Genomic DNA, 27,537 nt, shown 5'->3' with positions numbered 1-27,537 from the left:
TGTTTTTTAAATAATAAGTGAATAAGCAGTGTGATCATCAGAATTACCCAAGGTTTTCCCAGCCTTATTTCAGCCTATGGGGGTTTCTGTGTATTCTAGTATTTGATTTTGCTATTTTTTCTTGCTTAGAATGTGATTTTTCTTTTCATCTGCACTTCCATAAGGGAAAGATCTGGGCCCCTGTGATCTTCCATTGACTGGATTTGTCTTATCACCCAAAAGGAAGAAATACCAAAGAAGCCGCAACTCTCCAGTAAGGGTTTATTTTTCAAAATGTTATAATTCTTTTTACTTATTTTTAATTTATAAAATTATTAACTAGAAAACTATCAAACGTGAACACTTTCATATACAAAAAAAGCCAATAAAAGAGGATCATATATGAAATTATAAATCTTTTATATACAGCTCCTTTTTAGTGTGTGATGCTGGGCAAAAGTCTCTTTACCACACTTAGCCTCAGTTCTCCCTCATATAAAATAGAATAATAAGAGTACTCCCTTCCTCAAAGAATTGTTGTTAGGATCAAATGAGAGAATTTATGTCAAATACTTTTCAAATCTGAAACTGCTATAAAGGGTATTAAAATTTATAATTAATTTTTAGCTTAACATCTTCTTTGGTTTAACTGTTACTCTTAGCTGTAGTTTTTTTATGTGGATGATGAAAGGAACTTGCTAAGTTGATTTACATCTATTCTTCTGATGCTACTTATAAAGAATACTAGTTCTTCACCTGTTTTGGACCCTTTCCATGAATGTTTTAAGATAGATTATAAAGAAAACTGAATATATTTAAATATGATTAGCAAAATATTTTTAAAAACCTGTTCACAGAGCCCAGATTAAGAAATCTCTGCTGTAGAAAATCACTTCTCTGGGGGCAGCTGGGTAGCTTAGTGGGTTGAGAGCAAGGCCTAGAGAAAGGAGGTTCTAGGGTAAAATTTGGCTTCAGACACTTCACAGCTGTGTGACTCTAGGCAAGTCACTTAACCCCATTGCCTATCCCTTACAACTCTTTTGCCTTGGAACCCATTAATAGTATTGATTCTAAGATGGAAGGTAAAGGTTTTTAAAAAAGATGATAACTTCTCTTCATCTAGGCCTTGATAGCTTTTGCTATCAGTAGAAGACCAACAAGTATTCTCTCTGTCCTGCCACCCAAAGCATTACCAAAACCATTTGTACTTGTTTAACTTTCATTGTGTTTGTTACTAATCCACATAATCTGTTTCTTCATAAAGCATGTTCTCTGAGGATTATTCTGAGGAATAATTTCCTGACACTGACTTAAAGAGCCATTTCCATTTTGGTCAGCAGGGCCACCAATTCATCTGTGAAAACTTTTAGTTTTCCTTTATAGAAATTGCCAGCATACTTACTCTCTGCAGCATTTATTGTGAATAACACAAATTAATTCAATCTGAAGCTTCCATTTGTCATAATGTATATCTTCCTACTATTATGTTGTAGTAAGACTGGTTGGAATAGATTATCCATTTTCTTAGAGAAGTGAATTATAGGCAGAAAGTGGGTGTTTTCATTCCTTTCATTTTTTAGCTCTCACTTGGTTTGCTGTCTGCTGATTTTGGTACAATGGTCAACAACCCCCACCTGAGTGATGTACAGTTTCAGATGGACTCTGGAGATGTGCTTTATGCTCACATGTTTGTGCTTTATGCTCGATGCCCTTGCCTCATTCAGACTGTAAGTATGGTTGGAGATTTAAAGGCTGTTTAAAAAAACAAAGTAATACATTTTTATATATTCTTCTTATTCTTTATAAAGATACTCTTTTCCTATTTTTGCTACCTTTTATAACTTTTCTTCCTCTTCTTGCCTAGTATTCTCCTTCTACCTTCTATCTTTTTTTCTTTAACATTTTCTCCCTTTCCCATCACTTTTTCCCCTTACAAATCCCATTTGCTCTGCACTTTCATGTTCTTTCTGTTTTTCCTTACCTTTTAAAAATATTCTCCTTATGAATTTAATAAATATCAACAAATATGAATGGAGAAGATGGGAAGATGGGGACTTGCTAGTACATGGAACATCTCAGATCCTCCTCAATCCTCCAATGGGATTTAGAAATACTTCTCTATAAAAATGGCAAAGAAATAAGAAGAATCATATATAGACTTACCCACCCAGCCTAGGAATCCATAATAGGATGGTACCTGGAATCCTATGAAGACCCTGGGATAAACAAGTAGAAACCAGAATCCTGGTGGAAAGTGGAGCCCCAGGAGACTCTGCTTAGGGTCATTTGGCACTAGCAGCCTGAGCCTAGCAGTGACCCTAATCGAGATTGAACGATTCCTAAAGCCCAAAGCAGAAAGCAGACCTAGGGAGTTCTAGACAGGGTCTATTGTGGCACTGATGACTCAAGTGCAGCTTTGGGAGAACAACCCAAGATAATATCCCACCTAAGCAGCCCTTGAATCCTGGAGGGAGTTTAGTATAGTAGTAGCCCCTGAGCCAAAGCCCTGGGAGGAAAATGCCAAATAGAACCTAAATAGAGGGAGGTCCTCATCCCTAATGGCAAGAGGATGCCCTCAGACAGAGCCCAGTCCTGGAGCAGCCCCAGAATTCCTTGAAGAATGGACCTAGATTAGGCTTCTGTAATCAGGACCAGGCAAGCCCTGTCCACACAATTCATTTGAGAAGACTGATGCAAGTGCAAGTCCTCTACCCTAGACACTAAGACAGGTGAGATGAGTAAACCAATGAAAATATTAAATAATATGAGGAAATACCTTGGCTTGAAAGACACTCCAGGGATAAACCCTGAAAAGAATGGCAACCTCACAACAAGCCTCAAAGAAAAAAATGCTCTGGCCAAAAAAAACTATAGGAATATCTAAAAGAAATAAAGCAAAAGAGACAGAATAAAATAGGTAGGGAAGAAAAAAATTATAAGAAAGATTGATATCTTGGAACAGATGGTAGAAAATTTCATTCAAGAACTAAATGGCTCATAAAATTAGATTGAGCCATACAGTACACATCAACACAATAAGGCAACAGGAAATATTGAAACAAAGTCAAAAGATTGCAGGCGAAATAGAGAACAAGTAAGAATTGATATTACCAAAAAAAAAAAATAAACAAAAAAAACAACAACAACCTGGAAAGAAAATAAGACAAATAGAAATAATTGAAGAATCATCATCAAATTGTCTAAAAAACCTCCTATAGTAACATCTAGGTACTATATTTCAAGAAATTCTGTATGAAAACTATCCAGAACTCTTAGTACTCAACGGTAAAGTTAAAATAGAAGGAATATGCTATTTGCCTCTAGGAAGAAACTCCAAAAGGAAAATTCCCAGGAATATTATAGCCAAAATCTAGAGCTTCCAGGTCAAAGAAGAAATACTTCAAGCAGCCAAAATTGAATGAATTCAAATACCAAAAAGCCACAATATGTATCACATAAGACTTAGCTGCTGCTAGTTTAAAGGAAAAGGGAGGCTTGAAATATGATATTCCAAGAGAAAAGAGATAAAGGCTTACAACCAAGGACAATCTGTTCAGGATAACAAAGTATAATCACACAGGAGGAAAATGGATCTTTGATGTAGCAGAGGATTTTTAAGCATTCCTTACAAAGCAGGTCAGACCTGACTAGACATTTTGAAATGGAAATATAGGTGCCAAGAGAAACATAGACATATTTGTTTACTTTAAAGAAACTACAAGTATTCCTTCCACATCACAACTTTCCCCATTGAAGTTTTGATATATTGAGTTAGCATGAGGAATTGCTGTTTTAAGTATTATAAGAAATTAAATGGGAGGGGGAAGTTAGGTGATTCTGTGGATTCAGAACCAGGCTTAGGGACCTAGGTTCAAATATGACCTCAAACATTTACTAGCTGTGTGGTCCAGGGCAAATCAGTTAATTTCCATTGCCTAGCCTTTACCATTCTTCTGCCTTAGAACCAGTACAGTGCTGATTCTAAGATGGAAGGTAAAGATTGTTTTAAAAGAAATTAAGTGGGAATTTTTTGAGAGTTTTGCAGAAGTCACAGATGACTTGCAAAGGTCAACAGATGACAGAAAAAGAAGTGCATAAAATATATTTATGGTATTGTATAATATTACTATATTTTATCTTTTAATATCACAAATATACTAAAGTTAAAAGTAAAACATTAAAATTTGTGAAAAGATACATGTTAATAATAGGATAAGAAAGAAATGTTCTCTCAAAACCATAATATTTTAAGTGTCATTGAGAAAATCAAAAATGACAAGAGTGTTTCTAAGTCATTTTGTTCTGTTTGAATGAGGCTTAGGAAAAGACAACTGGGGAAGAAAGGAGGAAGAAAGGAAGTGAAATCACTATTGCATGATAGAGGCTGATAAGATAAAGAGTACATTGCCATGAAGTAAAGGGTGGGGGAACAGACATCCCACAAAGCTCACTTTCGTCAGAATCTGATAAAGGAATATTGGATACAATTACATACACAAACTTAGATTTTGATATAGAAATACATGAAACTCAAAAGGAATGGTCAAGGGGCATGTACAAGAGAAGGACAGAAGGATCTAAGAGGGAAGGAAGGAGAGGAAATGGAATCAGCATAACCAACTTTGAGTGTTGGAAGGAGCAGTATGAAGACCCTAGTTCCTTTACTACCTTCTTATTTTTAAAGAGGACAGTGAGCATAAAGAGAAGAAAAAGTAAAAAAGGACAGGATGAGGAAAATATACAATTAAGAGTCTAATCTGAATGTGAATGGGAAAACATCCATAAAATGGAAAAGGAAAGTAGAACATAGAAAATGGAGCAAAATATGCAGTGCTACAGTAGAACTATAGATACAGCTAGAGTAAATATAGAAAAAAAAATATTAGCATTGATATAACATCCTAAAAGACACCATAGTTTATTAATGTCAATACTAAGTGTATATGTAACTAGCAGAATAACATCTAAAAAAGAAAGTGAATTAGAAGGAGAAATATAGTAAGATTTATATACCTCTTAGCTATATATGACCCCCCCTCCCCCTTTTTAAAACCTTTACCTTCCATCTTAAGAATCAATATGAAGTATTGTTTTCAAGGCAGAAGAGTGGTAAGGGCTAGGCAATTGGGGTTGACTTGTCCAGAGTCACACAGCTAGGAAGTGTCTGAGACCAGATTTAAACCCATGACATACCATTTTTAAGCTTGGCTCTCTATCTAGTTAACTTTCAGCTATTCACTTTACATAACTTTTTAAAAGACTTCACCAAAAATATAGAAAAGCAGAACTTACCATTTGCTGCCAAAAATCACATTCAATAAAGGTAGCTTGAAGAAATAATTAAAAAGCAATTGGAGACTAAATAACACAATTCTTTTTTTTTTTTAAATCCTTACCTTCCATCTTGGAGTCAATATTGTATATTGGCTCCAAGGCAAAAGAGTGGTAAGGGCTAGGCAATGGGGGTCAAGTGACTTGCTCAGGGTCACACAGTTGGGAAGTGTCTGAGGCTAGATTTGAACCTATGACCTCCTATCTCTAGGCGTGGCTCTCAAGCCACTGAGTTACCCAACTGCCCCCTAAATAATGCAATTCTAAAGAATTAGTGAGTTGAGGAACAAATTATAGGACAAAATGGAAAATTTAATCAAAGAAAATGGCAATAATGAAGCATATCAAAACTTAAGGGCTGCACCTTATACAGTTCAGAGGGGAAATGTTATATTTCTAAATACTTTCAATGACAAAAGAGAACAAATAGATGAATTGAACATAAAGCTTATAACAGCATCTCCAACTAAGTAACAAAGTAGAAAATTAAACTTAAAGATTAATAAAATAAAAAGACCATTGAATTGATAAAAAATAGGAGCTAGGTTTTTTTGGGAGAAATGAATAAAATAAGTAGCTAATCTAATTTTTAAAAAAGAGGAAAACCATATTATATCAGGAATAAAAAAATTTGCAATAATGAAAAGGAAGTAGTTTCTAGGAATTATTTTGTCTCATTATATGCTAACAAAAAGGATAACTTAGAGGAAATAGATGAATATTTAGCAAAAACATAAAATACTCATTTTAGCAAAAGAAGAAATAGATTTTATATCTATATCTATATATCTATATGTAACCCAATATCAGAAAGTGAAATTGAATACAAAGTAAATGAACTCCCAAAGAACATTGTTCCAAAAAAGCAAAAATTGTTGCAAAAATTTAAAAGATGCCAGTTTGGGTTTAAACCAGGAATACAAGATTGAGTCCATGTAGGGGAGACTCTAAATATAATAAATCTTGTTAACATAAATTATATAAATCATTAGCTACAGACTTTAGATACAATAAAACACCTATTTCTATTAAAAACTTTAGAAATCATAGGAACAAGTAAACTTTTCCTTAACTATAGTAAATAACTCCTAAATCTAAGCACAAACTTATTTAGTGGGGAAAAAAGTTCTTTCCAATAAAATCAGAGTTAAAACAATGATACTGTTTATCACTTCTGCTGTTTAATCTAGTGCTAGAAATGTTGACTATAATAACAAGATGAAAAAAGGGAAATTTAAAGAAGAAGCATGCACAAAGAGGAAACAATTATTGCATTTCTAAGATATGCTAGTGTCCTTAGCCCTAAGGAACCATCTAAAAAATTGTTTGAAACAATAACTAGCAGAGTTTCAAGGTATAAGATAAATCTCTATAAATCATCAAGATTTCTTTTAATAATGAAACCTAGCAAAAAGAGAAATAATGAAAGAAACTATAAAATATTTGGGAGTGTATCTTTCAAGATTCACCTAACAACCATATAAATCCAATGATAGAATACTTACAAAAATGAAAATAGCCCTAAATAATTGGAGAAGCTTTAATTGCTCATAGAGAGATCAAGAAAATATAATAAAAATGGTAGTACTAATTATTTTACTTATTCATGACTATACCAAACAACCAAAGGAATATTTTATAGAACTAAAAAAAATTATATGAGGAAGTAAAAAGGTCAAGAATATCATGGATTTTTTTTTTAATTAAAAAGGAAAGAGATCTAACATCAGTTCTCCAATTATAGTTAAGAAATAATCATTAAAAGTGTTTGGTACTTGTTTTTTAAATAGAAAGGCCAATCAGCAGAACAAATTAGGTCATCAAAATGCCAAGCAAAGAAATAGTAGCTTAATATTTGATAAACACAGAGAACCTAGTTAGGCAGAAATTAAGTCTAGCACAACACCACATCATATACTAGGAGAAGTTCAAAATGGTTGCTTTACCTAGATATAAAAGCAAATTAGAGGAGCAAGGAAGAAAGTACTTTTCAGATCTATGCATAAGGTAAGAGGTCCTAACTAAAAAAGTAACAGAGTATCTTATAAGATAAAATCAATGGTTTTTATTATGTAAAATTGAAAATTTTTTCCACAAACAAATCTAATGTAGTTAAAAAGGAAACTAGGCTAGGGGGAAAAAAATCTTTGCAGCAAGTTGCTCTGATAAAGAGCATATATCCAAGATATAGATGGAACTCATTTAAATTTATAAGGCTTATAACCATCCCCCAATAGGTAAAGGGAAATGAACAGAGTTTTCAAAGGTAGAAATCCAGGTTATTAACAATCATATAAAAAATGCTCTAAATTACCAATAATTTAAAGACTCAAAGCAATTTTGAGATTCTATCTTATATCAATCAGGATGGCAAAGGTAAAAAAAAAAGGAAAATTATAAATCATGTGAGGGCTGTGTCAGAATACATACATTAATGTTCTTTTGATGGATCTATGAATTGATCCCACCTTTCTGGAAAGCAATTTGAAACTATGCTAAGAAAATAATGAAATTGTGGCTACCCTCTGACCCAGTTATACCGCTACAAGGTTTATACCTCCAGAGAAATAGAAAAAGGATCAATGTGATTTTTTTAATTGCCTTTTCAATGAGTAGAAGAGGAAGGTGAGAATTTAGAACTAAAAATAAAATTTTACGTACAAAAATATTTATAGTAGCTCTTTTTTGATATAGTCAAAAATTGGCAATTAAGGTTATGCCCTATTAGAGAATGCTGAAAGTGCAGTATAGGAATGGAATAAAATTTCATTGTGCCATAAGAAGTGATAAAATGGATAATTTCAGAGAAAATTTGGAAGACTTTTTTTGAACTGATGCAGAGGGAATTAAGCCATACTAGAACTTCTTATATAGTGATAATGATATTGTGGAGAAAAATAACTTTAAAATCTTTAGAATTCCAGGGGGCAGCTGGGTAGCTCAGTGAGAGCCAGGCCTAGAGATGGGAGGTCCTAGGTTCAAATCTGGTCTCAGACACTTCCCAACTGTGTGATCCTGGGCAAGTCACTTGACTTCCATTGCCTAGCCCTTACCACTCTTCTGCTTGGAGCCAATACACAGTACTGACTCCAAGATGGAAGGTAAGGGTTTAAAAAAAAAAATCTTTAGAATTCCAATTGAAATTATAAACCATGAAAATAAAAGAATAAAGATGAAGCAGATCACCTGTGTCCTTCCAGAGAGGTGGCTGATTTAAAATACAAAAAGAAACATGTATTTTTGGATCTAGGCAGTATTAAAAATTTTTTTTTCCAGATTGTGCATACATATGTATTATAAAAAATTTCCCCCATCCCAATGGTGGGGGTGTACAGAGGGAGGGACAGGTTAGTAATATATTTAAATTTTTAATAAGTAATCAGTATATAATTATTCTTAAACATATGCATTTCTCCCTATACAAAGTTAACAAACAATAAGCATTTTTTAAAGAAATTCATAGTTTAACAGGGGAAACAATATATAAACAACTATTTACAAACAGGATATATACAACTACCAAAATAATCTTTCTTTTAAAAAATATACTTTAACATTCTTTAAAAAATTCAATTCCCAATTCTCTCCTTCCTTTCCCAAATGTTGAGAAGGCAAGCAATATGATAGCACTTATATATGTGAAATCATGCAAAACACATTCCCATATTAGCCATGTTACTGGGGAAAAAAAGCAAGAAAAAGTAAGTGAAAAAGTTTGCGTCAATCCTCACTTAGAGTTTATCAGTTCTCTCCAGAGGTGGAAAGCATTTTTCATTATGAGTCCTTTGAATTATCCTGGATCATTTACTTGATCAGAGTTACTAAGTCTTTAACAGTTTTTGCAATATTGATGTTACTGTGTACAGAGTTCTTTTAGTTCTGCTCACATCTCTTTACATGAGTTCATAAAAGCCTGCCCAGATTATTTTGAAACAATCTTGCTTGTCATATAGCACAAGAGTATTCCATTACAATCATATACTCCAATTTGTTCAACCATTGCCCAATTGATGGGCATCTCCTCAATTTCCAATTATTTGCCACCACAAAAAGAGCTGCTATAGATATTTTTGTATATATAGATCTTTTTTCTTTTGATCTCTGAGATACAGCCCTAGTAGTGGTATTGCTGGCCAACTGATACATCCAGTTTTATTGTCCTTTGAGCATAGTTCCAAACTGTTTTGCAGAATGGTTAGACCATCATAAACTCCATCAACATCCCCTCCAGTATTTATCCTTTTTCTTATATATCATAATAGCCAATCTAATAAGTATGATATGGTACCTCAGAGATGTTTTAATTCGCCTTTCTCTAATCAGTAGTTATTTAGAGCATTTTTTTCATATGACTATTGATAGCTTTGGTTTCTTCTTTTGAAAACTGCTACAACAAACATTTTTTAAATAATGGAAAAAGAGACTTGCACATGAAACTGAATCTCTGCTATGTATAGTTTGATTATTTTGTCAGGGGAAGAAGGAGTAATATTTCAGATTTTATTTGCTCCAAAAGTGCCCTGGTTGCCTTTATCTTCTTTTGAACCTACTTTTGCTCTCTTCTGTTTCTTTTTTAAATGATTCATTAGTACTCTTTTCTTCATCTTTTAAGTATCCCTATCATCCTTTCTACTCTTTTTTTTTTCCTTAGATGCTGTAATGCTTACTCTTCAATGGTAAAGAATAGAACAAAGAGGAAGAATTTGATAGGAGGGTAGAGGAAGTCATTAGATGAGGACTAGGTGATTTTAGATTTATCACTTTTTCCCAGAATTATTTTTTTGCCCCACAATATGATTTTGGCAATAAATTTTTATGTACTTGTGAGAGGAAAAGTAGGTTGTATTACTGAGGACCTTGACCTTAGGAATTCTGCTTCCCTGATATTGTACTGACAAAGATTTTTATTTCAGATGTACCATATGATGCACAATCCCAGGACATGACTATCTTCCATCACAGCAAATTTCATGAATTGAAAACTTAAGAATATTGTAGGATTAGCAAAAGTAAATAAGATGAGGCTAGGAACCTATTAACCTAGAGATTTGGCTAGCAAAAGAAGTTACCTGTCTTCATCTCTTTCATTAGTGGCTGAGGCAGTTTATAAGACTAGTTCTAGTATACTTGGGGCCAATAGCCAGTCTGTCTTTCTGTAAGTAGGCCTTTTTTGATAAGAATCTTTTAAAAATTTGTTTTCTTTTCTCAGGTATACAGTGAAGGTTTCTTTGTAGTGGAAGATGGGAATTTGAGAACACGAAGAGTCCTTTTGAATGATGTGAGCACTGAGACAGCTCACATGTTTCTACACTACTTGTACACAGCGGATATTAACATTCCTTCCCATCTGCTCATGGACTTGCACTCACTCGCTGTCAGGTTGCTATGCTGCTTTTTGCTCACTTAACAACAATTGAAACTTTCCAAAGTTTATCAATTTTTATCATGCATGTTAAGCACTGTTCATACCTGGGAAAATTAGGGTGTTGTAGTGGAAAGAGCACTGAATTCAGAGGTAGCAGATACCAGTGTTTAAATCCTAACTCTCTCACTTTAGAGCTATGTAACTATGAACAAGTTATTCAGTCTTTCTTAGCTTTGGGTTACTCATATGTAAATAAGGATAATTGATAATATCAAGACAGAAAGGGTACAAAGTGCTTTTTGATCTTCTAAGTATTCTTTTAGAATTCTGAAATCAATTAAATTATAGAGCACTGAGCCTGGAATCAGGAATCAAGTTCAAATGAATTAAAATCTAGTCTAAAACATTCATTTAAAATAAACACTAGCTGTGTGACCCTTGGCAAGATACTTGACCTCTATTTGTCTCAGCAGAAAGGACAAAAATTTGCTCTTTTTGATAATTCTTTGATTATTCCTACTTTAGCCTTCCTTTCTCCTTGCGTATGAATTCTAGTTCTAGCTCTGACCTTATCCCTTAATGTGGGAGAAATTTGGCTTCTGTGAAAGGAAGGTTGATGATTTTTCATTTCATTTTTGCAGGTTTGGAATAAAGGAACTTGTTGATCTATGTGAAAGTGGCCTAGAGATTACTGATTTTAATTCAGTAGATGATATGTTTTTGGTGGAGAGAGAAGAAAAAGATTGTGAAAGTAGGGCAGAAAATTTCCAAGAATTACTGAGGTCAATGTGGGTAGATGAAGATAAGGAATCAGGGCCTTTACTTAAGTTAGAAGACCAGGAAGAAGATGACAGAGAGAAAGTAAATGAAGAAGAAATGGAAGAAATTTATGAGTTTGCTGCTACTCAGCGAAAGATGCTCCAAGGGAAGTGTCAGACAAAGGAAGACCCAGTAGCTGGCCAGCCAGGGGAGGAAATCACAATATTTGAATGTCTACCAGGAGGTATCAAATTTGAAAAACTGATCGACAATACAGATAAAACAGACTCTTCTGAGCAAGTGAAAGGTCAAGATCCAACCCGAAGATGCAATTTAAATATTAAGCATTTCACTCCTGTAGCATTCCAGGAAAAGATTCCAGATGATAAGAGTGGTACAGAGTCTCCTGAAAAAGATTGTTCACCAAAGCCAACTAAAGCTGATGCTCACTCTAGTACTTCTGATCTTTTGGGAGAAGGCACAGGAGAGAGTCTGAGAGAAAAACTCTCATCCCTAAATTCACTCCATGATTTTGACCTTGATAAGAGCTATGATCAGCTTTTTTCAGTGACTCGAGAATATTGTGAACCTTTCCAAATAAACTGCAGTCCAGAGAAACAAAAAGAAACTTTCCCAAGGAAAGAAGTTTCTAATTCACCCATTCTTTGCCGAACACCTCCATTGCAGCCAAACTTCTCTCCATCACATAACCACTATCAAAGTCCTTCCAATTCCCAAATCTTTCCTCAGTATAGACAGGGTTCATCCCCATTATCTCCTCAATTAAAAAGAAATTTTTCTAAAATAGTCTGTCCAATTTTAGCAGAAAAACAAAAGAAAAACAATGATGAAGACCTAGTCTGCATAAACAACAGTGAATGTGGTTATATTGGAAGCCATAAAAATATAGCAGTCCCAATTTCTACAATTAAATCTCCATCCATTGACCTCACTAAACCAAAATCTTGCCAAAGGCTGTCCCAGTTGAATATCAGATCTCAACATTTTCTATCGCAAGCAAACACAGATGATGATGTTATCCTTTTGTTGGATTCAGATGAAGAAATGGAAATAGAAAAGACCAAAATAAAACCAGTTTTTGATAGTCCCCTTGGAGAAAGAAAAATGCCCAGAACTTCTATAAGTAAAGGCAAGGAAATGAAGAATAGTCCAAAGGCAACCAAATCTTTTCTAATGATTGATATTGATAGTGATCAAAGGTATTCTCAAAAGCCAGAAGCAATAGAAGTTGGGGTACATAAAGATATAGTTACAACTGTTCTGACTGAGGCACAGTCAAACAGAAAGGGGAATGGCTATTTGAATGATGAATTGGATGTTAAGCTGGTCTCCAAACATGACAGCAGCAAAGAGGAAAGCAGTAGCACAGATACATCATGGCTAGTTCCAGCCACTCCTCTGACTAACAAAAGTCATGATTCCTTATCCCAGATGCGAGTCACAAGCATCTTCTCTAGGCCATCCAGTTTAAAGGAGAAAGTTTTACAGTGCAAGACCAAAGTTCTAATAGAAGATAAAGATGCTAATGAAATAAACAAAGTAACTATAAATGTTCCCCAGATCTCTCATATGCTGCCCATATCTTCAGAGAACAAATCACTCCCAGATACCCCTGGCAGTGAGAGATCCTCTTATAGAAGCCCTGCCATTCGATATTCAAAGGTTAATAAGAACCTTTCCACAATAGTCCCAATTCAGCTTTCACATGAGTGTCCTGACTTAACTAAACAGTCTCTGGAAAGTCCATCATCCCACTCAAGGCTTTCTTCTGCTGAGGAACAACCTGTGTTGATCCAAAATGTATGCAGTGAAGTGGTAGAAGTTGAGGATAGTGAGGAAGAGCTAGATCGTGATCCCTGCCCTCTAAGTAGCAGCTTACTGCTAAACAGTGACCCCCCAATTCCAGTTGATGATGACTGCTGGAATATCGAACCCCTCTCACCAATTCCAATTGATGATGTGAACTTAGAGAGGACTGGCCACCTAAGCACTAGTAGTCCCAACAATAAAGTGTGTGAAACTCTGAATAACAGGGAGAGAAATTCCCCTGGGACCCCAAGTAGAATGGACAGCATTCCTGTTTGTGGAAGTCCTCTTGACAAAAGAAGATCTTTACAATGTAATGAAAAGAAATCCTTGGGTACAGGCTCTCCTGGAAACAGTAAGCTAAGCTATTTGAATTCAGCTCTGTGGGATGATTGGGATGGAGATGAACAGAAGTCTGCAGACATCCTTCCTTTGGCTGAAAGATTGTCAAATGAAGAAGCAACTCAAGAATTAGAGGTGTTAAAGACTCCAAGTAAGTAACCTTTGAGTATTATATTTGTAATTTAACCTCTACTGGAATGAGTATCAAGGGCCAATAATACCTCAGGAATGATTTCCCTTTAAGTTGATCTTTGGACCTCATAGCAGTATGGAGAAGTATGGATAGGACAGAGCAACAACTATATATCTCCTACTTTGTAGGCCATTTGTTCTCATTGATTTCTGTCAAGTAAGTAGATAGTTAATATGCATTCTTAGTCCCTTTTTGGCTCCCTATAGTTTTAAAGAAACCTTAAAATTGGAAGAACCCTGATTTCCCATTGGAAAATGGACAAAAACAATCATCAGAGAACAAAGGCAATATAGAAGCAATGGAGGAAATGTTAAGAAAACCGGTCAAATTGCTGCCATGATAGTTTGGACTTTATTCAGAAGTCACTAGGGAGCCAATCTTTAAGCAGAGAAGTGACATTATTAGAGTTGTCCTGCAGAAAATTAACTTGGCCACCATGTATAAAATGGATTGTCAATGGGAAAGCAGAACCAACTAGGAAAGGTTTTTTTTTTTCCCAATAATCTAAATTGGGCTGCTGGAAATATAAAAAGAGGGTCTGGACACAAAAGTAGAATTATTGACTGGACTTAGTAACTGAATGTGAGATAAATGAGAGTGAGGAATGAAAAAGAAGTCAGGATTTCAAGCCTAGGTTTTTTCCATTAATGAGTAATGGGGGGGGGGGGGGAACTTTCCTGATACACTAGGAAGAATAGGTAGCTCTGTTTGTGAAAGTCATATAAAATACTTTCACTAAAATAAAAAGAGATTCTTCACCTGAAGGCTCAGGAGGACTCGGGTTTGGGGTTTGGGCCTGGGTAGAGATGATACTGATTTGGACATACATTTCAATTTAGTAAATATTAATAAGAATCTACCAAGTACAAAGCATTGTGCTTGACACTAGGAAAACACTAGGAAAGACACTAGGAAAATGGCACAGTCTCTGTCCTAAAGAAACAAAGCTTTTTTTAAAGGAATTTGTAATCAAATAGGGAATAACATCTGCACAAATAAGTATGATTCTATGACAGTTAGGATCATTGATTCAGAGCTTGAAGGAACCTCTGAGGTTAACTAGTCAATGCATCAGTCAATTAACTGCCTTCTTTGTGCCAGGCACTGTGCTAAGCATTATGCTAAGATATAAAAGGAGGCAAAAGACAGCTCTTGCCCTAATTGAGCTTATCGTCTAATGGGGGAGAAAACATGCAAAGAAATCTATACAAAGTAAGCTAACTAAAAGATAAGTAGGAAATAAAAGAAGGAAAGCACTGGAATTAAGAAGGATTAGAGAAAGCTTTATGTAGAAGATCAGCTCTTTAATCTCAGTGCCTCTGGTTTTTCCACTGTACCTTGCTGCTTTCCTATGTAGGGGCAGGAGACTTTGGTATGATTTATAAACCATTGACCTATCTTGCTTTTGACTCCTAGACTAAAGTTTTCCATCATATTTTTTGCTTTCCTCCCCTATTTCCACCCTTGCATTGACATCACTGAATAGTACAAATTTCCACCTAATTCCTTTAATTTCTCATTCTTTACAATGATGTTTCATATAAGCTGCAATTATCTTCCTGGTATTCTTTATGCAATTGCTTATTGTATGAGTAATACAATGTGAAACGGCACAGCATCCCATGGAATGATATTTCTTATTCTCTTTGAACACACAATAAAAGCAGCTTTATTCAGCATCCTTATTTGCGTATGCTAGGGAGAACTAGATCTTCCTTACATTTAACTTCCACTTTCCTTTTGTCTTTTGGTTTCATTGGTAGTTCGTGTTACTCCAGACCCATCTTCTCACTGTGAGGAAGCGGAAACTAAAGATTTTAGGTGACTTGCCCTGGGTCAAGTGTCACAATGAAAGTGTCACCTTTGGAATCTGAACCAAAATGCTTTTTCCACTACATCATATTGAATTGTATTAAGTACAAAAGAGAAATCTAGATTGCTGAGAAGTTTGGGCAGAGAGATGACCTTCAACTGGAGGCATCAGAGGAATCTTCATGGAACAGGGCAATGAAAGAAGAGAAGGATTTCAGTGGACACATATGTGGAATAAATGTGTTCTGCTCTGAACAAATACACTCTTTGAGATCAGAGATCAACCATTAATCCTATTTCCTGAAATATAAAGTGCTTAAAAGAGGAGTAGGGAAATTAAAGACCACATGCTATATTGTTTGAATTTTATCCTATAGGGAAAGAGAAGCCTCAGAATTATTTTTTTAGAAGCAGTGACTTGATCATATCTGTGCATTAAGAACATTATTTTAACTGCAAAGTGATTGACAAGGGCAAAGATTGGAAGGAAACAAGGAGACCAGTTTGGAGACAGTTACTGTGAGAAGTCTATATGAATCCATGTGAGAGGTATTGAGGGCCTGATTGAAAGTGGTAATGTGAGTGCAAAGGAAGAACTGATTGGAGAGATTTTACAAAATAATAATGGGGTTTCACAGTGATTAGATGTGGCTTGTGAGTAATAATGAAGAGTCATGAATGACTTTAAGATTTTAAGTCTGAGTGATTAGGAGAGATACACAATCAACAGAATTAGAAGTCAGCATTAGAAGTAGTTTTGGAGAAAGATGAGCTCATTTTTGGATATGTTGAGTTTGTGGTACCTGAGATGTCCATAGGATGTCTAGCAGGCAGGTGGGTATGAGGACCTGGGACTTAAGGGAAGGAATAGTGTGGAAGATGTTACTTTGGGAATTATCTAATTTTCAGTATTCTTTATGTTACTGCTCACCTGAAAACAGCTTTAACAACCAAGTGAGACTAGTGATCAGATGTTTGTGAAATTACATATTTGAACTATCATTGAACAGTCTTTAAGAATATTGGTAGTAGAGAGCTACCCCACTACCTCCAGAGATACAAGAAACAAAACATTTGCACCATCTTTGCAGGACAAGACAGGAAGTGCCTCTTAAAAGGTGAACATTGAAGACACGGGAGCAAGAAAGATCTCTGTGTATCTCCCCCAGCACCCAGAAATATATTGTACATGTACTAGATATTTAAATATTTTCTTATTTGAAGGGAAAGAGTAAAGAGCTGAAAAAGAACCTTGTGAGATACCCACACTTAGAAATAAGGGTTCATATTGAATCAGCAAAGGAAACAAAGGTAGAGAAAACCAGTAGAGAGTAGTATCATTGAAGCAAGAAAAGTTAGTATTGTAGGGTGAAAACAGATTTGTATGACTGAGACCAGTCATATGCTATAGGAGGAATAGATAGATTATTAGATGTTCTTGGTGAATTCAGAATTTCATTAGTCACCAAATCTCTACATTATGTGTTCCTCATTATGTGTACATAATGTGTTCTATATTACCTAGCCCATAGTAGAATTAATAGAAGCAAATTGTTATTATTGTTGTTATTAAGTTGTTTTCAGTCATGTCTGACCTCATTTGGAGTTTTTTTTGGTAAGAATACTGGAATGGTTTGCCATTTTCTTCTCCAGCTCATTTTATAGGTGAAGAAATAGGCAAACAGGGTTAAGTGACTTGTCCAGGGTCACAAAGCTAATAAGTGTCTGTGGCCAGATTTGAACTCAGAAGGATGAATCTTCCTGACTTCAGGCCCAGCACTCTATCCACTATGCCTTCTAACTCTCTACTAGAAGATCCATCTTCTAGTAGATTTTCTAGATCCATCTACTAGAAGATTTTACCTTACAACTTCTCTGAAAAACTATGGCACTGTTCCATCTCTTCTATCTAAATCTTCACTGCTCCTCAATTTGTCCCTGGATTTCTCCTTGCTCAAGCCCCTCCCAGTATCACAGAATTGTTTCTCTCCCCATCTACTCCTTTCTTTACAGACAGTAAGGAATAGGTAGGCATATGCTCTGCTGTCACTTAACAGTTATTGATGTAAGTTCCCTCTTCTAATTTAATCATCTAAGATCATAGAATTGTAGCTTAAGAGGTTAGAAGTAATCTAACTTCAGTCTCCTCAATTTGCCAGTGCAGAAACTGAGGCCCAAAGAGATGAAATGACTTGTCAAAGGTCATATAAGCAGTAAGAGGCAGAACTGGAGTTTGAATTCTGGTCCTCTGACTCCCAATTCAGTGTTCTTTCCACTAAACCCCCCTCCTACAATCTTACCTCAGTACATTCCTAATTATGTAAATTGCTGTTAATTCAGTTCAATAGCTAAGTACTATATACATATATATATATATATATATATATATATATATATATATATATATATATATAATACCCAGTTAGACTTGAAGAAACAAATATGATGAAGACTCTACTTTCACGTTCTTAGTCTAATTATGGGGAATAATTTATGGTCCTTTAGCTCTAGAGTTGAAAAGGACTGTAGAGATCATCAGTGCAATTCCCTCATTTTACAGATAAGGAAATGAAGGCCCAGTGAGTTTAACTGACTTACCCAATTTCAATACAATAAGCCACAGAGCCAGAATTTCAACTCCAGTTTAGAGAATGCTAAATAAAGCATTTACTCTATGCCAACTCCCTCTCAATTCATTAAAGGGAAAATAAATATAAGGAAAAATGAATCAAAGGGAGAAGTCTCCGGGTCAAGTACTATGGCTTCAATTATCAACTCTTTAGTGACTCAGTAGAGTCCAAAAGTAGTTTCAATATGTCCTCTCAACTTAATGAACTTCCCTGGAATGTTCAATCAAGTTATCCCTGGTGCAGCTACTGTTTCGAGCCAGGGATTGTATTTTACATGAAGTTCAAGGTGTATCATGTCAGATGTGATAGAAAAGTTGAGAATTGTGCCTGAGGAAAGACCATTAGATTTGCTAATTAAACTATCACTGACCTTGTTGTGAGAGGAACATTTCAGTAGAGTAATAAAGGTGGAAGCCAGATTGAGAATTGGAAAGGTTAAGTAAATAATATGGAAGTGGAGACAACAGATTTAGAACTCTCTTTTTAGAAGTTTTGCAGAGAAGGAGAGGAAGGGTGATGATAGGTTAAGGAGCAGTATGGTCAAGAAAAGGTTTTGGGATTTTCCAAATAAGCTTAAAAATGTTTTGTTATTCTAAATTTAATCAGCATCAACAAATACTAGCGTTTCCATATGTAAAGATCACAAAAAGATTATACATGAAACTGAATTCGAAGAAAAGTTTTGAAGAACCAGTAAGGAAAGAGAGATTAAGGATGAAAAAAGAGAATAATTGAAGGAAGTATGAGGGACAATAGAAAACACAAATTACATATTAGCCAAAGGAACACCATGTGGAACTTGGAGGTAAGGGGGGCATTGATCGAAATTTTGCTTGTTTTACTATTTTATTGACATGGATCAGTCACCACATGATCCTTGAGCCTCTATTTGCTTATCTGCAAAATGAAAATAATATTCAGATTATCTACCACAAAGAATAGCTATGGGGAAAAGAGTTTTATTAACTTGAAAATGCTATGTATATGTGTAGATAAAAATAGGAAGCAAAACTGTCTACTGAGAAGACTAGAGTTTAGGGGTATTAGTGGTAAAAGTTTGAAACAGTCACTGTGAAAAAAGTAAGAAGTCAGTCAAAGCCATAAAAGGATTCCTATGTACTGGTGGCTACTGGCTGGGTTTAGATAGTACATGTTTATATTTGTTTATAGTGACCCAAATTAGCTTAATTTTTTTTCTTTTTTATGTTTTCCAGCATTGTTCAGTGGCTCAAAAGTAGGAGCTGAGGAGGTAGCTGGTAGGTGTTACCCAAGGTTCAGGATTATTTAACAGAGCAGGTTAAAAAATGGAAGACAATGTGTTGTTAAAATGATAGCTTCATAGGAATGAAGCATGAATGGAATGAGGTGAATCTAGAACAAGGATAATAGACTGAAAGAATAGAGAATAATCAAGAAACCAGAGTTAGAAGTGGAAATGCTGAATATGGAAATCTGGAAATAGAACTCAGAAAAGAATTCAACACTAGAAATAGAAGTTTTTAAAAAAAAGATTTTTATCATTATCCTTTCTTGTTACATCATCTAGATTTCCCCTGCCTCCTTCTTCCTTCCAGAAAGCCATCCATTAAAATAAACAATTTTTAAAAGAGGAGGAGAAAGGAAAGAAAAATCAGTAAAACTATTCAGTAAATCTGACTTACTGTACAATATTCCATAACCATGGGCCCTGACTTTGCTTCAGTTCATGTAATTCTTTCCAAGCTTCTCATAATCATTGTTTCTTAAGCACAGTAATATTTCATTACATTAGTGTATCACAATTTGTTCAGCCATTCCCCAATCAGGGAGCACTTATTTTGTTTCCAGTCTTTGCTACCACAAAAAAAAATGTGGTGAATATTTTTGTGTGTATGGATCCTTAGATGTATAATTTCTAGGTCAAAAGTAACTTTATGTGCATAATTCCTAATTGCTTTCAAGAATGTTTGCACTGTTTTTCACTCTACCAGTAATGCATTAGTGTTCTTATCTCTCCACAACTCCTTTAACAATGACCATTCCCCTCTTTTGTCATATTTGCCGATTTACTGAGTGTTAGGCAAAACTTGAGAGTTGTTTTGATATACATTTCTCTTATAATGAATGATTTGAAGCACTCATAATTTTTTTAAACCCATACCTTCTTAGAATCAATACTGCATATTGGTTCTAAGGCAGAAGAGTGGTAAGGGCTAGGCAATGGGAGTCAAGTGACTTGCCCAGGGTCACATAGCTAGAAAGTGTCTGAGTATAATTTTTAATACTTTGCAGTTCTTCTTTTGAGAGTTGTTTGCTCATGTCATTTGACTGTTTCTTTAAAAGTGAATGACTTCAGGTTTCTCATATTTCTGTTGTCTATACATCGTGGAAAAATATAGATTTAATAACTATCTCCATAATGGATTAGTTGAAGTTGTGAATGTGAATGTAAAGAAAAAGAATGTGAGATGCTGAAGAAAAAGAATGTAGAGAGAAAGGAAACTTATAGGCAGAACTTTGTGAAAGGTTTATAATATTATGGGTAGGAAGAAAGGGAGTCAAGCAAAGAGGAGAGGTGGGAAGAGAGAGAAATTTTCCCCCTTCCTCATATAATATAGCATTAAAGTGTTAATGGAAACCAAAGAAGGAAATATTTTCAACAACAATATTACGTATTTATTGCATATTGTGCATATTCCACAAAACACCTTCAATCACACTAATATGATATTGTCAGTATCACCTCCACTTTACAGATGAGAAAATCAAGACTCAGAGTGGTTAAGTGATTTGTCTGTAGTCCTAAATATTAGAGCTGGGGTAGAAGCCCAGGGCTACCGACCTCAAGCCCCAAACTCTCCACTCTGCTATATTACAGACAGTGACTAATGCTTCAGAGAGGACAATGAAACTATCTACAGGCATTTGTTGAGCACCAACTCTGTGCTGGGTCCTGGAGCTACAGAGAAAAAAAGGAAACTTTTTCTTCCCTTGAGGAACTTGGATGAGAACTGAGGAAAACACCACTGGGTTTATTGGTTGGGTCTTTGGGGTCCTTTGAGGGAGGTTTTGATAACATCATTTTACATTATTAGTTCTATGATTTCCTTTATGCTGAATGTTGAATGTTGCATGTTGAAAGTAGAGACTCGTAGAATTTAGAGCTGGAAAAGACCTTTGAGGTCATCTTGTCCAAGCCCCTAATTTTACAGATGAGGAAACTAAGACCCAGAGGGATTAAGTGACTTATCCACATTCACATGGGTAATAAGGGGCAGAGCCAAGTCTAGACCTTAGGCCATCTGACTGCAAAGTCAATGTTCTTTCCACTGGAGTGGAAGTTCTATATGTGTGTTTGGAGTGATTGCAGTAAAATCATGATCTCTCTTAAAAGTTCCCTTTAATTGGCCTATTTTCTTCTTAATACAGTGAGACCTGACTTTGATTTTGTGAGATTCCAGAGTTTGTCAGTGATTTTATTTTATTTCATTTTTAAACCCTTACCTTCCACCTTAGAATCAACACTATGTATTGGTTCTAAGGCAGAAGAGTGGTAAGGGCCAGGCAATGGGAGTTAAGTGACTTGCCCAGGGTCACACAGCTGGGAAGTGTCTGAGACCAGATTTGAACCCAGGACCTCCCATCTCTAGGCCTGGCTCTCTATACACTGAGCTACCCAGCTGCCCCCTGTCAGTGATTTTAAAGATGGTATTACCAGTGTGTCAAATCAATATTATGTGTCTGTAATGCACATGCAGAATATGCCCTGTAATACTTTTTAGAAGGCAGTGTGGTGGTGAAATGTAATCAAACACTGATAGGGTATTCCAGATCTGAAGAGGTCAGAAATGACTATTTTAATATAGCAAAATGATGCTTGCATTGTTTTCAATGTAAAGAAAACTAAAGTAACAGAACTTAAAACTCCTGTCAGTGAAATGAAAAGATACCCGGAGTGATGTCACATCAAGTGCCCCTTATTCCAGTTGCTTAAATAATATTTGTATTTGTTTTATTCTTCCACAGAAGCTTCTGCTCAGAAGATTAATAGGCCTCCCAAAGTTCCCATTACTCCAATGCCAAGTTATTCTATCATGGAAACCCCAGAACTGAAGAAAGAACTGGATAGGTTGGTGTTTCCATTTTGCTTATTTCTCATGATTTGGGTTTTGCAAGATATCATGGATCCTTCTCTAAAAAGTTCATGCTTCTTCTACTTTTAGAGGAATCTTCTAGACTTCTGACTCTTAAGTGACTCTGTTGAAGACTTGAGGCTTCTTGTACTATCCCAGATTGGTTTCCTTTATGCTAGAGTACGCCCGCAGATTTATCCCAGACTTTGCTAGCAGTTCATGAAAAGTTAGAAGGTCTAGCCTATTTTCTGTGAGAATAAGAAAGAATCCCTTTGAACATGGGGAATTTCAAGTTTTTGGAAGTGGAAATATTGTAAGAGCCCTCCCACCATTAGATCATGCTTTCATTTTTACGTAGAAAATACATCATCCTTGGAGACATTTATAATATGTCCATTTTAATGATTTAATGAAAAAAATCCTTAGTTTATTGTAGTTATTGACTCAGAGTAAAAGATAAATCTTTCATTTTACAAGTGTGAGTGACTTGTACCTTTTTTTAAAAAGCAACCTGTCTTTTAAAGGTTAATATTTTCACAGAATAAAAATTTTTAGCTAAACCCAAGTTTGTAGGATCTTAAAATAATAGGATTTTGGTGAATTGACTTACTAAGGTCATACTTGGTAACTGAAAAGATCTTTTGTCTACATTCAGATAAGTGTTGTTACTATTCAAAGCAGTCATCTTGGTGTGCTTATACCTTTATTCAGTAGTATTACTACCATTCCAAATACTATTGAAACGCCTCTTCAAGAATTGGTACACTTGAAATTCCATTTCACGACTCAATAGTCCTGTCTCGTTTCTAACTCAAAGCCTTCTTTCCTAGGCTGACTCCCCCAACTTTATTCATTAGGCTTAACTTGATGTGTTTTTGATATTTCCAGAAATCAAGTCCATACATAAAAGACATAGATTTTCTGTCATTGCAGTGTGCTGATTTTACAGAATGTGCTTAGTTGGAATGTGTGACAAACGCTAACTTTTGACAGTCATAGAACACAAGCATGTTGGCTTTGCCAACAGCCATTAACATTTGCTAATAATTGTGTCCTGTTTGCTGACAAGTAAGCAAAACAGTATAAAGTATATACAAGCAATCTGGTTGAGGACTAAAAAAATCACCTGTTTCCCACTTTAGATTTGGAGTTCGTCCTCTCCCCAAACGCCAGATGGTATTGAAGCTGAAGGAGATATTCCAGTACACCCACCAGATACTGCCATCTGACTCTGAGGATGAAATCCAGGCTTTGCAGACATCCCCCAGAATGATGGCAGAGCCTTGCCGCTTGCCTCAGACCACTTCTCAAGTCAAGACTTCAGGAGCAGTGACTGAGTTGCCACCAGCTCCCTCTAGTAGTACCCTGCCCAGTGTGGAGGTTGCTGAGTCAGAGAGCTTATCCAGCACCAGGCGACAAAAGCTAAAGAATCTCGCCAAAACCCAAGGCCGAAGGAAGCAGCCACATAAAAGCCTTGTAACACTGACACAGCCAGCGGCTGAGGATGTGGACTTGGGCCCTGCTGGTGATAATCAACTCTCCCTGTCTCAGAAATCCCTTGAATCTTCTACAGATGAAAGTGAGAACTCCTTTGGTTCACAGAGGTAAAGGATGAAGAACAGGTTTCATAGTGGTGTCCTTATGATGATGAACTGACCAGCCCAAGAATAAGAATGACTACATTTAGGGTTTGTCTGATGAACTCAAAGTGTCTCACTTGCTTTGTGAGTTTGAAAGTATCTAAAAACCTTAAGAGATTTTGAGGAATTGGGAACCAATTCACATAAGCAGAATTTTGGTTTGAGGAATTGGGGATACCATATCCTTATTCTCAAACTTTTTTGGTCTCAGGACCCCTTTTACATTCTTTTTTTTTTTTAATTTTAATATTATTTTATTTGGTCGTTTTCATACATTATTCACTGGAAACAAAGATCGCTTTCTTTTCCTCCCCTCCCCTCCCCCCACCCCCCCCCACCCCCCCCCCCGCCTTTCCCTCTCCCATAGCCGTCGCATGATTCCACTGGTTATCACATGTGTTCTTGACTCGAACCCATTTCCCTGTTGTTGGAGTTTGCATTATAGTGTTCATTTAGAGTCTCTCCTCAGTCTTATCTCCTCCAACCCTGTGGTCAAGCAGTTGCTTTTCATCGGTGTTTTTACTCCCACAGTTTATCCTCTGCTTGTGGGTAGTATTTTTTAGATCCCTGCAGATTGTTCAGGGATTGCATTGATACTAATGGAGAAGTCCATCACCTTCGATTGTACCACAATGTATCAGTCTCTGTGTACAATGTTTTCCTGGTTCTGCTCCTCTCGCTCTGCATCACTTCCTGGAGGTTGTTCCAGTCCCTTTTACATTCTTAAAAATTATTGAGGACCTCCCAAAAAAAACCTTCATTTATATGGTCATTTCAATCAATATTGTATTAGAAATTAAATTTTTATTATTAAAATTTAAAAGTATTGTATAGGAATTAAAATTTTATTATTATGAACATAGTTTTGACCTCACAATCTCCCTGAAAGGGTCTTGAGACCTCACTCTGAGAATCACTGCTCTGGTGTACTGATAAATCTACCTGCATGTGCTTTGCATTTTTCTTTCTTAACCTGAATCATCTCACCTTCTGATGCCAGCTGATTTAATTGGTAGAATAACAAGGGCCTCCTACTTTGTGAGGATGCCCAATATCACCAGTGGCTATGCCCCTATTAAGGATCTTCAGTCCTTTGTGACTGGATTTTGTAGATGAGCATGAAACCCACCTGTGAAGCTAAAAGATGCTAAGGGGAACATAGAAGAAGCAGGTGAATCAGAATATCTGAGCTGATTTCAGAGGTCCCCAGGCCAACTCCTTCATTTGACAGAGAGGGAAGCTGACACACAAAGAGGCCAAATGACTTGCTCACAGTAACTTGGCAGGGAGTGGCAGAGCCGGAACTTGAGTCCGGGTCTCTCTGCCTGTGTTCAGCCCACTGGGCCATACTGGCTTTGCATTATGGAAAAGTAGTCGTTAACAGAACACTGTAGACTCCCCTGGTGGAATCCAGTAAAGATGTTGACAAACCAACCGCTAGTGATGACTGCTCCTTGGGGTATGTCTGTCGGGCGTTTCTCTGCCATTTGCTGGCTCTTACTGTCTCTGGTGGTCAAAGGGGCAGAACTCTTTACCTAGATTTGTATTTTTTTTCTTTTCAGTTCTCTTGCCAGTGAATTTGAAACAGTCTTTGAATCTGAAGGGGAAGAAGAGGAAGAGATCACTGCTTCCCAAGCTGCTGTCCAGGAGGCTGACAAGGAAGAGGCAGTAAGACGCTACATCCGATCCCATCCAGCCCTTTACCAGAAGGTTCTCCTTTACCAGCCCTTTGAACTTGCAGACTTCCAGGCAGAACTGAGGCAGAATGGCATCAAGTTTGCCATGGGAAAGCTGCTGGACTTTATGGATGCTCACTGTATCACTTTCACAACAGCTGGAGCCAGAAAGGAAAAGTTAAAGAAGAAGAAACTGCAGCCAGGTGGCAAAAAAAGGGGGAAACACTATTGATTCCTCCCCCTCCCTTTCTCTTTTTCCATTGCCAGTCACCAGCCTGCAGCTCTTGTAAGCCCCAGGATCAGATTCTCTTTATCAGAACTTGCTTGGGTTGTTGCTCATCTGACCCAGATCATTTGCCTACGGACAGTCAAGCAGCAGGAAAAACCAGACATTCAGGACTCCTGTGGCTCAAGATTGTTTTGTTTGCATGAAATTTCTTTAAAACAATGACAAGCTGTCTGACTTGAATTTTCAACTCACCCAAGTCTTACCTAAAAGTGCAGACCAGAAAGTTACATTCAGAACTTTATTGCAGGGCAAAAGGAAATGTTGCATATTTGGACTTCTGGGGTTATCTCTGTCTAGCGGATGCTTTACTTGAACCCAAGAAGAACTTTAAAAAATTTACAATGAGATATTAGCAGTAATGGAACAAATCAGAGGTAGTCACATTTCATTCCATCTCATTGTCTGTCTAAGAGGTGAGGATACCCACACATTCCTCTTTCCTATACCGTGCAGCCTTGATCTCTGCATACACGTCTAGGCCCTTGTCACGCTATGTGAAACAGAGCAGCACTGAAAGAAGCCTTCCTCCCCAAATGAACCTTTCTCTAATCTACTACTCAGTACCTTCTCTTCTCACTCTATTTTTCAAAGAAGGAGCATTTTTAGATGCTAGCCTTCCTTAGTTATCTGTCTGTTCTGTAATGTTTGTCCTGTTTTTAGAGGTCTCCCGCTTTCCCCCCACCCCCAGCTTTCAAAAGATTTTTTCCCCCATTTTTGGATAGACTGTAAGTGTTTCCATTATAGAAGAAAAAAAAAAACCTTGCACAGTACATTTTTATGACTGGGAGATGGATTTGCTGAAGACATGTTCAAAGTGGCAAAAATGTAGAAAAACAACTTGAATGTTAAAATTCAGTTCTTCATATTATGTCCCTTGTTAATTAAAAAAAAAAAAACCAAGAAACAAAAATAAAGAAAATAAAAGGAAAAAATAAGGAGCCAGTGCAAGGCCCAGGATGATCTGTTGCTTTTCTTGGGTTTTATCCTTTTAACTAAACTTTCTTTTTCTTTCAGCTCTTACTTATCTTTTGGGTTCTTTGCTCTCTTTTACTGAAAATTCTTCTTGTTTCATAGCAATTTTGTTATCAGCATTACTGTTTTTACCCAGTTATTTTCTGGGCATTTTCTTCATTTTTGCATGGAATTGCCAGAAGTTCAGGTTTAGGACTTTATTCAACAAAGTCAGCATGTCTGTTCCAGACTGAGTCTCTGTCCCCTCTAGTCTTAGGCTTCGGTTCTGTCCACAGCATTATATAATGATTTGCACCCACGTTAAGAATTTTATCCTGTCTTAGAATGAAAAGAATTGTCCCTTTTTCCTCATGTTTTGGCAACTTTTTGTCCCCAGTGCCTCATTCTTTCTATTCCAGAAGGTCATTCTTGGGTTGTTCACATCTTAAAGAGTCCTTTTTTCTTCCTTCTTCTTCCATTGAGGGTCATCGTTCAGGTGATCCACATTCTCAAAGGAGGTATCCTGTTTCTCAGGAGTTTCCTAGGCAGCTAACATTGCAACCAGCTACGAATGTTCCTCGACCTGCCTTTCTCCAAGACCCACAGTTGTGCGTGTTAGGACACTGGCAGA

General features: G+C 36.3%; 1 protein-coding gene across 8 annotated transcripts in view; it reads left to right on the top strand.

Annotated features, from left to right (window-relative positions):
* SLX4 (SLX4 structure-specific endonuclease subunit) overlaps positions 1-26,915 on the top strand; it is a 61,873-nt gene extending 34,958 nt beyond the window's left edge. For all 8 annotated transcript variants that reach the window (XM_007499082.3, XM_056805814.1, XM_056805812.1 and 5 more), the window contains 7 exons: positions 165-253; positions 1,560-1,706; positions 10,520-10,689; positions 11,317-13,754; positions 22,244-22,346; positions 23,493-23,954; positions 25,553-26,915. In XM_007499082.3, the coding sequence (XP_007499144.1) occupies positions 165-253; positions 1,560-1,706; positions 10,520-10,689; positions 11,317-13,754; positions 22,244-22,346; positions 23,493-23,954; positions 25,553-25,898 (3,755 nt within the window). In that variant the 3' untranslated portion in view covers positions 25,899-26,915. The remainder of the gene's footprint in view (positions 1-164; positions 254-1,559; positions 1,707-10,519; positions 10,690-11,316; positions 13,755-22,243; positions 22,347-23,492; positions 23,955-25,552) is intronic.
* Positions 26,916-27,537: the final 622 nt, after the last annotated feature.

The sequence above is a fragment of the Monodelphis domestica genome, chromosome 7 (assembly GCF_027887165.1).
Source record: "Monodelphis domestica isolate mMonDom1 chromosome 7, mMonDom1.pri, whole genome shotgun sequence".
NCBI classification, from domain to species: Eukaryota; Metazoa; Chordata; class Mammalia; order Didelphimorphia; family Didelphidae; genus Monodelphis; species Monodelphis domestica.
Note: the sequence above shows the minus strand (reverse complement) of the source record. Positions and strands in the feature narration are given on the sequence as shown.